Raw genomic sequence first — 11,328 nt, 5'->3', positions numbered from 1 at the left:
ATCATCGATATATAGCCAATATTATCTTATGGTAGTTTTCACGTTTTGATAAACGTTCGTCCATCAAAAACTATGTTGCTTGATTACAACGGAGGTCGCAAGCGTAATGCGGTAACTAGGTAGCTAGGTAGGTAGGTAGGTAGGTAGGTAGGTAGGTAGGTAGGTGGGGCTTAAAGGTACCAGCCCTAGCAAAAAACGACGTCGGCGTCGTGTATAATGAAAGTATTTGGATCATGCTGAATATCAATATTCGCATTCTAAATAGGATAAAACAAGTTTATTTCAAGCGGAACATAATACGAACTGGTTATTTGTAATGTATCTGATATTTTGCAAATCAATGGCACAGTTACTAAAGCACCCAATATTCAGTGAACCAATCCACAGATTCGTTGTCGTAGAATTTGCCTAAATAATCCTGATACGAGAATGTCGGTCTTCCTAAATACATACGTATAGCAGTAAAGTACCACACTATATAGATATATGACACACAGTTGAGTAAAATTGTGAATGTTGTCTATTGAACCTAAAAAGTGAGTGCCCTATAAAAATTTCGAAAACGAAAAAAAAATACAACATCTAATTAGTTCTTTGATGTTAATTCATTTACGGATGTTCTTCAAACTATGATGGCCTCTAGCGAAAAGGTATCCTTTGTAGAAGATCTGCTCCACCCAGCAACGCATTTCTTATCAGTGTGTCTGCTGATAGTTGAAAATTTCGTGGTCAGATGTCGTTATCGACCACGGGTCATCGATCTGTTCGTTAGTGTAAACAACGGGGTCTTTCATTGCCGTTCGTCTGTCAATTGTGCACGTCGTGCAAGCGTTGTAGGTTCATATTCAGGGCATATGCGTCACGAAACGTGTTATTTCCTCTCTTGCCACTGACCGCTTGCCGTGTCCTTAAATCGGTGCTAAACTGGACATAATTACCACTGATTGTTTCAACTTGTCACTGTTGCCGCTGCCGTTTTTGTTAATACTCGGTACGGTGCAGATAGCATTCAGAGTACATCAGTATATTCTATGTAAACCAACTCGAATTGACTTTCATAGAAAAGTTCCTCAGCGACTATTTCGAGACCTACAATAATATCCTATTTCGCTGTAGCAGGTCGAGCTGGCATGAAGTATTTTCCTACATAATCGTATTAAACATTAGCTGTGACTGAAATGCTACATTGCCTTGTTCATCATTACGTTGTTACAGGCCGTAGTTTGCATGGTTTAACGGCCTGCTCGGGCAAAAGCTTTCTACGTTTCGGACGCTGTTGTCCGTGTCCTTTGATTACAGTTTAATACTAACTACACAAAATATCTTGAGTAGTATTACCTAAGCGTAGATGGGCACTGGCAGACGAGCAGCGATGGGTTCCGATCGAGTGTACACGAGCCGAACGAAAAGTCTCTCAGGTTATTTGTTAATTTTCGTATGTGAGCACCGTGTTATTAACGAGGAATTCAGGGGGCTTTGGTCTAGTTCGTCGAGTGTTTTAGGTTCTAGTCTTATGCATGGTGTTTAGGAATCTCTCCCGCTTTTGTTTGAAAGGGTATGCATACGCTGTCCGATATAGAAGATACATGATCTTCGAATTATCTGTGTATATAATGGCAAGTTGAAATAGATTTACTACGTTACAATAGTTAACAACAGGATATACGTATGAGTTAACGAATACGAATAAGGTGTAAGGCCTCCAATACAGGCCTATGTAACTCATAACCCTGCTTGTTCATGGCGAGAAGGAAGCAGCTCTTTTTTTATTTTAGCGACGTCAATAGCCTCAGCGAAAATGTCGAAGAGGGGTATATCTATACGATGCTTGTTTGCCGATAGCATGGCTCTGACGTTGCTGCTTCGATCCGCTGCTAGTTACAAATGATATTGTCCGCTGTAGTTATAGGCGACCTGTTGTGAATCACTGGCCGTGATAATATGCGATCCAGGTGTTGTGTGGTCGACGTTATAAAGGGACTTCCGCCTTGAAGTGCACCACTGAATACCCTGAAGGGATAGCGGGAGAGGCTGTTACCTAATGGATTACCTTCCAATCAGCTTTTCACACTCAGATGGACACACACACACACATATAGCATGCGTTCGTATGCGAGCGGTCACTGTCTATGCCGATGAAGTTGTGTATTTAGAGAATTTTATTTAGAAGTTGCTTTTTAGAGAAGTATATATTATGTGCATAAAACTACGAAAACTGCTTACTAAAATACAGCGGGGCCTGTCAGCTGACAGAGCGGCCAGTGAACGATTTCATAGAAGAATAGATATGAGGGCGCGATTATTGATGTAAATGTCCACTGCGTCTTGACGGAAATCAGACACATTTAAATAAATACTTTGATAGATAATGTAATGCTACGTTTTGGTTACGACCATCATGGTGAACCGGATTTACCAGATTTATGCGAAGCTAGTCAAACCTTGAAAGCATCATAACGTTGTTTATTAAAAAATCTTTTCCTAAAACGCTTGTTACGAACAGAATTAACATAAGAAATAGAACTTTGCGAAGGAAAAACGTAGTGTTTCATATCTGATTGCTGATACAGAGTACGATTCCTTAATTTGGACTTTTTCTTAGTTTTTGCTGATCAAGCTGAGGCCAATACAAAAATGGACATTTCAACACAGTCTTTCATCTGTGCTAGAGGTGTTATTTCTGGCGATGACGTCCATTCAATATTAACATTGTTCACCGAGAATACAACGCCGATTGCGAGCCTAAATCACTCATAGCTCATTTTCAAGATATTTCTCCCTTGATCCACAAATACAAAAAATTTAAAACGGCCATCAAAAACATTTAAAAAAAAAAAAAGAAAAAAATACGTTCTCTCAGAAAAACTAACTGTCGGAGCTCATATGGATAACAGTTGTCGTTTCCTTTTTCAAAACGACTGTATATTTCGATATAAAAAAAATCCGGATACGTTAAACATGGCCTTCTAAGCCACATGGACGCATTGCTAAACAACTTAAATTCACTATGAGGAACTCTCTAATTTGCCTTATGGAAATATTCCTCGTTCGTGAAGTCTTCTTGTCTCCGTTTTTTGATTTTGTGCGAGGCAAAAAGGTTAGATAACAGGTCGTCGTTCGTAAAATTGCCAAAACGACGCGTTACTATCTACCATGGCGAGTTTATTATTTTATACTAGAAGGGACGGCCTTTCTTTTCGGGGCAAAAGTGGCGGATTAACGAATGTTTTCTTTACAAGAGTAAAAAGGAAAGAGCAAAAATACTTTAGAGTTAATAAAATTAGCCCGATTATGAAAACATTGACTCAACAATTAAACAAATGGCTCCGGACGTCATGTATAGCAAGGATCTGTTTTGTCCATTCAGCGATGCCGGTCCAGCGATATTTCAGGCGCGCCTACTTCGAATACGATTTTTAAAATGATTTTAGATGATCCTTTTGTCAAACTCGGACCGTTCCTTATTGTCAATCGGTCATCTCCACGATAAACTGCGCAATGGCACTACATAATTAAACCATCAATTATCGCTATTCTTCCAAATTCTGGCCGACTGCAGACGCAAGTGGAAATCATTTGCACTGGACAGCGTTAACGAAAATGGTGTACTTTACAAAACAATGTCCTATTTTTTGAGCCGTTACATCTTTGTCCTCTTAACGGAGACGATTACGACTAGCAATAGTAAATATGACGCCATAGATGATTTCATTTTCTGGCGTAGCAGCATTTCAGTATGATGAACAGCAAATTCGAAATAAATAGCTAACAGAGAAAACGTTCTCTGTTTTATAATTCGTGGAGCAGCTCTAGGAAATGGAAATGGCACTTTCGTTTTCCTTACGGCAAGTGTATACATGGAGCCACCGCGATGTACGGTGATTATACAGTCTTCACAATGAAATTCAATGGAGCTATAAGAACTTTCAACAAGGAACTAACAATGCCTTGTTTGATAATAGATCTGTCAGTTCGCTTATCTACTATGGTGTATTAGTGAAAAGCCCTTAAATACGTCGTGAGGATGTTGTATTGCGCAAATATATCATTGCTTCAGGGCCAATTCTGAAATTGCTATATATATATGGCGTCAATTGTTGCATATGATAATCCTAATTTGAAATTGATTTTCTTTTATACATCTGGGCAATCCTGGATGTAGAAGCAGACGATAATCTAGAATGCAAAATCTCAGCTGTTATCGCCTTTTCATAGAAAGTCTTGATAACATTGTTTCCGTTAAAAGCCGGTAGCCGCTGACAAACTAGATGTGCACGTTGGGCGACTTGTCTGCACGATTTAATCTTCATTTGTGCCCGTATTTTTACCTGGCCATTTTGCATCGTTCATGTGATGTGTTCGTGCCGCACAAGGGAGCGGCCTGTCTATCTGAGTAGCAGCGGTCCTGCGTCAGTCACAGGTACACTGCCTGTGCTAAAGGTGTGAGAAAGACGCAGCTGAGATACAAGACCTCGCTAGAGATCAGTGATATTTAGTTAGAATTCTTTAAAATTCATTATGATTTAACTTGCTACTCTGAAATGTATGTATTGTATGGAAAACACACGGACATACCCATTGACAGTTATCGAGTCATTTTTATGGAAACGTTCGAACGACAGCCGTCCTCGTTAAATGATCAGTGTTGGTGAATCGTCACTCTTTGTGTAAAGCAATCCAGTCAATGTCAAGTTCATATATTCGTGGAAATTCATAAATTGCGTACAGCTTAGCGGATCAAACATGGCGAGGTATGCGTATTGGTATTAATGGTCCGCGTTTTCGTAAGTTGCTACAATATCGTTCTCGAGAAGCCATCTTTTGTAAAAGAAAAGCTTTATGAAAATGATAAAGGTCAACACTTAAATTTGCTTAAACTTTAATATATACTTCGAATCTATGTGTTATTTCAGTGATGATCCAGTCCAGGCCTTGCCGACAATGGCTTTAATCGATCGCTTCAAAGGTCTTAACAAGCGGTATGTGTTAGCAAACAATTGTTTACGTTATAAATATAAGACGTTTTATATATATAAACATAAACGTATAAAACGTCATTAACAAATATCATTTGATTTTGTGACATAATAAAAATACAACGCTGCAAACTAAAACATGATCCTAGTTTCTATTATTGATAAATTTATAATATATAATAATAGTAATACAGATGCGCTCGAAATAAAGCTTTAGGAAAACATCTTGGGATCGTGTTTAGAACTGTACGTCAGCTACCTGCATATCTTTAGAAATGTGTATCTTGTCTCGCATACGGCAATATTTGCCCAAATAAAGTGAGGGTTAGAGACATTGTACCTTTTATCGAGTTTGAAAATACCGATGATGTTCAAGCAGTATGTGCGGTTGCATTGGGCAGCAACGTTTCAAATTGCGCGCCACCCGAACGTCAGAGCCAAAACGAGCTTCGTCAACAAGTACATGCTATTATCTAGATGTTTCGCAGGAAATATTGAATCGGTATCCATTTTTACTTTCAGACTAATTGTGATACGAGATTCACTAAAAGAACGGTTGCAGCTTCAGATAAAAGCTTTCAATGAGGTCCATATTCTCAGGGATCAACTTCGTCATCAACATGCTGCGTATAACCAAAGGTAACCAAAAGGTGAAGTTCAATACAGGCATGTGTCTCGCCACCACATCAGTCGTGAGCTGGGTTGACGCTTTAGAAGTTTTTACTTTCGAATATTTCATAAAAATATAATTCATCCGACAAAGCAGATATTCTACAACCGTTTTATATCGATTTACAATTCAGTTCATGGTAACGTGGAAAACTGCGATAGGTAACTCTAGCTTAGGCTAAATTGCGTAGATTGAATCGTCGAAATCGTAGGTAGCTTCACTATAGCTAAGTACGAGAAAAAGACAATGCAGTGATTGTTCATCAGTAATATCTAGAAGTGTCGCAAATATCTGTCGTTTTTTGTTAAGCATAGAATAGGTCAACTTGCTCACCTATTTGAACCGATCACCATCGCATCGTTTAAGATGCAGGACGCACCAGAGATGCTACCTCTATATGAACGAACGGGCTCTGTGAAAGACGTCAATAGCGAGTTCGGTGAGAGTGACAAGCAAAGTGACCTTTGCCCCGCCGTTTTGCAGTTTGACTTAGACGAAGAAGATTTCGATCAGGTGGAGGGGCATTCGACCGCTTCAGGCAGCAATTCAGACAAGGATATAGATCAAGATAGGCAGTTTGGTCAAGAACTGTTCAAAGAAGACAAAAAGATTGTTCGCGTTGAAGATGAGTTGGAAATGCAGGTATCTGCAAACGGTGGCTCTGTCGGTCATGAGATACGACCTGACGAATCTAAACAGGATGCAGAATACGAGTACGAACCAGAGCTCATTCCCGAAGAAGGTATATATATACATATACATATGCATGTGTACACTAGGAGAACGCATATGCAACATATATATGCTGTCTGCAGGGCAGGGAAGGGATGCAGATATATGTTAACGCTCGTAAATGAAATAACACTAATTTCTAGAAAATAGTTACGTCTGATGTTCATGCCCGAGTAAATGTTGCGAGATTTCACAGTGTTCCTCTTCAAAAGCGCCGGCTAATGACAGTATTTGAAATAGAAAAATAAAACATCGATAAATATCTAACCGTAGACCGCTCTGCCTCTGTACGTAGACGAAGACGAAAATGACCATGGCCACGACTCTGGAATGAGCGAATCTTCCCAGACTGAAATGCCTATGCAGTCACAGCCACGCACTGTTGTGCGTTATCATATCTTAGATGAAGAGACGCACAAGATCGAGGAAGATCAGGAAGCGGCTGAATGCAACGAAAGCCATCGCAACGGTTGATATGATCTTCTATTAAAAAAAAAAAAAGCTTATCTACTTATTAATTTAAGTAAAACTGTGCGAAGGATAAATATTTTTACACTGTTTACACTATTTAGTGTATAAAAGTATTGCAATCTCTGCTGAGCTGACTTCGTTTGAAAAAAATGGAAAGGTTTTACGACAAGAGCTAGTTTCGATACGTTCCCTTTTGAATAACATCAATGTCCTACTTCATCTCTGCTTCAACCGAGTGTATTGAAGTTTCGTCTCATATAAATGGACAAACTGAACTTTGATGCAAGGTTTGTTAAGCGGTTACCATATCACGCCCATAGAGTATTAATTAGAACACTATTTGCAATGGTATTCGATGCGCGGCATCATTACATAGTCCGTATAACGAGTTTTGTACACTATAAGACTCAAAGCCAAGATTAAGTGACGGACGCTGTAGATTGAATGAACAATCATAGGGAGTACGACGCTATATTTGCCAATTACTAGCTATTTATACTTGAATAGAGTAGAATTGTGAGGAACTTCAAGTGTGGAGTGACTATTAACTACCAGATCATCGCATACGGATATGTATTTGATATACGTCAATACATTCTGATAATACATCTGAGTACATATGTTGGACAGATATTGCAAGTGCTATTTTTTCTATTCGACCGACCATTGGCTATATATATCATTAAGGTTACACATTGCCCCCTTTTTTTGCCATAGAAGATGAAGACTATTTTTTAGTCGAGCAACCGCAAGAGACAAGTACGCATGTCGTCAACGCACTTCAACGTAACCCCTCACCAAACCGAAGCGTGCGTCCCATCGGGGAACTCCAATTGTCCAATGGTGAGTGCAGAACATAGAAATTTGTTACACGATTTGAATTGTTTGTTACGCCTCCAGCTAATTAATACTGAAACGCAAGCGACTTCAATTAGGAGTGCTCAGTGAATGATGTGGCGCTATGGAGAAATAGGTGCAGTCAAACGTAGATAATGTAACGATACATATCTAGCCACCTTCTCTATGGAGGTAAAGGACTGGGATTATCAAGCCAGTTCTATTAATTTATTACATAGATGCGTTATAGTCTACGATGCGCGATTTGCCTGTTTGTCAACAATTGTGTCAATTGTTGACAAACAGGCAAATCGCTCAACGACGATTTGAAACTTTGTGGAAGCTACGCATAGTAATGACAGTGCTGAACGAAAATTCTCTATACCAATGTATGATATATTTATCTATCTGTCCGGGATAGCGATAGGATATTCTTCTTCGAGAGAGCTCTTGATAATAATGAGGGACTCGTCTTTGATCCTTGCCGATCCTATTATTTCTTCAGAACTACATCTGTCAGCGGTGCTTTCGACATCGGGGCTAGGCAACCGGCCATCGGGCATGTTTGAAAGCACGCGAAGCACAGCCACTTGTACGGATCCGCAAGAACTACTTAGTCCTGAAATTGCACTTTCTTCCCCTTTGGCTGACCAGACAGAGATACGGGAACTAAGTACGTGAAAAATATGACTTTATTTATTTCTGTTTAAGAATAATAATTAGTGCAAATGTGTCAAATTGTTTGAACCATGTCTCTTTGAATTCAGCAATGACACCAATTAATAGGCTCCGCTAAGTACTGGATTATTAACAGCTGTAAAATTGCACGAAGCTCTGTGATGTGCTAGATTTAATGTTTGAGTACTGATCAAGCAATGCAACGATTCTTTATAGCTTTTAATCGGACAATGGACGCATCCTTTTTGGACGAAGAACGTTCTCGATCAGAAAACCTGACGAACGACCTTGTGCCATTAGCAAGCGAAACGATTATTCGAATCCCTAGTCTTGCTCCTGGTCAGGAGCTCAGACTGGTCCTGATGATAAGAAGCGATCCTGAAGGAATAGTAAACGGAAAAATATCTTGCTCTAAAGCGACGCCCTCCGACTCGCAGACGCCATCAACGACGCCGGAAGAAACATAAAAATGACAATTCTGTAACACTCTAGCTTAAATTTAGGTTTTTGCATGACCTGTTACATGGGTTCAGATATATCCATGCGTAAATACGTAAAAATAATATAATATATTCGTATGTCAGGTAATTCCCATCAGAGCAGTAATGTAGCTTTACATAATATAGTCATTCCAGTGTCATATATATATATATATATTATAGTACTAGATACTGATCTCGAACGGTGCGATCATGACAAATGGCGCATGTAATGCTTTCGAGTTGGACTGGCTATATAAAATTAAGTTTAATCATGTGTTGATTTATCATTTTCTACAAAAGAAAACAATGCATTGCTTTGCATTATTTATTAACTCTTTTTTTTTTTTTTTTTGTTAAAAAAGCAGTCAACGTAGACTTTTTTTTATAATTCTACCTAAGTCCAGTCTGATCTCTTTGCATCAACTCCGCATGTATAAGACAGTCGGCAATACACTTCGCTGTGCGTTCTGTTGTTAGATCGAGTCACGTTTTCAGATTTTGCCTGTCAGAGCTTTTGCAAATAGCCTGTTAGAGAGTTCGATAGTCCTTAGCTCCAGTGTAAAAACCTTGTTTCGTTTTCAAGGCTGTATCCATAAAGAGGCGTGATAACCGATTGAAAAGAAATAACGAAACACCTTCGTAAAACGCAGGCGAGATAATGCTGTAATCTACAGAACTGGAATTCCTCAAAAAAGTTTCAACACGACAAAGGTTCATATGGACGCTACTACTTCACAAAACGACGCCTAAGAGACATGAAACGAAATTGAATGGGGAAAATTTTACTTGTACCATCGTAATAATAACAATATCGTGAATGTAAACCTGCGGCTATGTCAGGTATAACACATTTTAATGAAAGTGAAATCTTAGAAGATGCCTGTAATTCCATATCATTGCGATCTTAGAACATTTCTTTGGAATAAAACCATACAATTTAGTCGTACATCACTTTTTGTTATTTGAGCCATAGGAACTAGTCATGAGCCCTGTGTACATTTTTTGGATGTTTTTATTTATAATAGATATTTTTTTTTTAAATAATGACATTTTCCTATAACGGATTTTACATTTTTATTTCATTAATACGAGCATTTTACGAACGGCAACAGTCCAGAGAATAGCTGCTTAGCAATATGCTGAAAATACATATATATATATATATATTTATGGAGTGGTTCCTGTCCAGTTGGAAATTCTCACGGCATGAAACTTGTCTAATAGACGACAAATACGCAGAGCTGTGATCTCTCAATAAATAAGGACCAACCTACCAATTCGTTTAGGACGTCCCTAAGGTAATAATAGAGCGACGCAATTTCTTAGCCACAGCGAAGTGACGCATTAGGTTTCAGTCACAGCTGTTTGAAAGCTGTCCTACTAGACTGTAACTACGTAACCCCGTAAAACGAAAGCACTCCTCATCGTCATGCAGATGAAAGGCGTCATTGTACTCCGTTTCAGAACCTTTTAGGGACTGTACTGCTCAATTCAGGGTGCCACAGGGCAGAAAACGGTTGCCTTATCAGCCGAAATTGTAGCTGAAACCGACAACTGCATGGCTGTTGTGAAATTCGAAGACTTGTTGGTACGCGATGCACGATCTTCGTACCGAGCTCTATATGCGGGGTAACATTGAATAGACTTATTAGTAGAGCTTTCGGCCCCCTTGCCACTGTAACTTAGCAAGAAATTATTTTGTTACCATTATCTCAGGCCCATATTTGGGATTCGATTCTCGCCAGTCATTCTGTGATAGTTACTCAAGTGTCGAAGATGGTAAATTTCTTGTATCAACAGTTGCCACAACCCTTCTACCAGATTTGACTGTTGCCTTACGTCAAGGTATGACGAAACTTATATTTAACGATTCCTGTAACTCTTTCTCTTGATTTAGTAACAAAGAAAACATCCTTTCTGCCTTCGTATAAGTAGCTGAGATTCAATAATTGCTTGTCCTGGATAACGATAGCATTTCCGGTTGGCACTAGAATAAACTAATCCGACGCAGGATAACGAAAAAGATGATAATAATACAGTTATTAATAGCCTCAAGATTTTTTCAGATTTTTTTCCATTTTTCGAGCCTCAAAACGTAATTCCGTGAAAAGGTTGGATCGTTTACGACATTGGGGTGGGTACCTTCTGTCATTCCTAGCATGAACCCTGACTTGTAAATGTTATTCCGTTTAGTTTCCGCTATACATGTATAGCATCTAATAGTTAGCATTGGCCATCTTGATTGAATTGTATTTATTTTTCTCAGAAATTCTACAAAGTATTATACATAATCTATCGAATTCCCTTCATACTTAACTAACAAGAACGTTCGTGTGATGTGCCGCTAGTCAATAATCCTAAGCTTCCATTTTTGTAACACACTGAGCAGATATCATTGCCAGCTTATCATGACGCTAATACTATCTCTACACCGCGTGTTCAGTCGGTTGTTTGGAATGACGGGCTCACGTGTTCGCTATTA

The 11,328-nt window shown here is 38.9% G+C and overlaps 1 protein-coding gene across 5 annotated transcripts; it reads left to right on the top strand.

Moving 5' to 3' along the window:
* Positions 1-4,373: 4,373 nt before the first annotated feature.
* On the top strand, positions 4,374-9,792 carry LOC111262491 (uncharacterized). 5 transcript variants are annotated; one of them, XM_022836794.2, is made up of 8 exons: positions 4,374-4,751; positions 4,914-4,979; positions 5,499-5,615; positions 5,961-6,388; positions 6,674-6,847; positions 7,570-7,692; positions 8,192-8,359; positions 8,581-9,792. In XM_022836794.2, exons 1-8 carry the CDS (start codon positions 4,744-4,746, stop codon positions 8,829-8,831), a joined length of 1,335 nt encoding a protein of 444 aa, XP_022692529.1. In that variant the 5' UTR covers positions 4,374-4,743; the 3' UTR covers positions 8,832-9,792. The 5 variants fall into 5 exon arrangements, with proteins under 5 accessions (XP_022692529.1, XP_022692528.1, XP_022692530.1 ...); XM_022836793.2 differs by having other exon boundaries at positions 4,376-4,751; positions 7,567-7,692; XM_022836795.2 differs by lacking the exons at positions 4,374-4,751; positions 4,914-4,979 and having other exon boundaries at positions 5,523-5,615; positions 5,956-6,388; positions 7,567-7,692.
* Positions 9,793-11,328: the final 1,536 nt, after the last annotated feature.

This window comes from Varroa jacobsoni, unplaced genomic scaffold (genome assembly GCF_002532875.2).
Source record: "Varroa jacobsoni isolate VJ856 unplaced genomic scaffold, vjacob_1.0 scaffold_669, whole genome shotgun sequence".
NCBI lineage: Eukaryota > Metazoa > Arthropoda > Arachnida > Mesostigmata > Varroidae > Varroa > Varroa jacobsoni.
The sequence above is the reverse complement of the archived record's forward strand: the minus strand, read 5'-3'. Positions and strand labels throughout refer to the sequence as shown.

Bases quoted from the DNA above. Each gene is read 5' to 3' on its own strand.
- LOC111262491 (XM_022836793.2), top strand. The intron at 6,389-6,673 runs GTATATATATAC...CTCTGTACGTAG, and splicing joins AGAGCTCATTCCCGAAGAAG to ACGAAGACGAAAATGACCAT. The intron at 7,693-8,191 runs GTGAGTGCAGAA...TTATTTCTTCAG, and splicing joins GGAACTCCAATTGTCCAATG to AACTACATCTGTCAGCGGTG.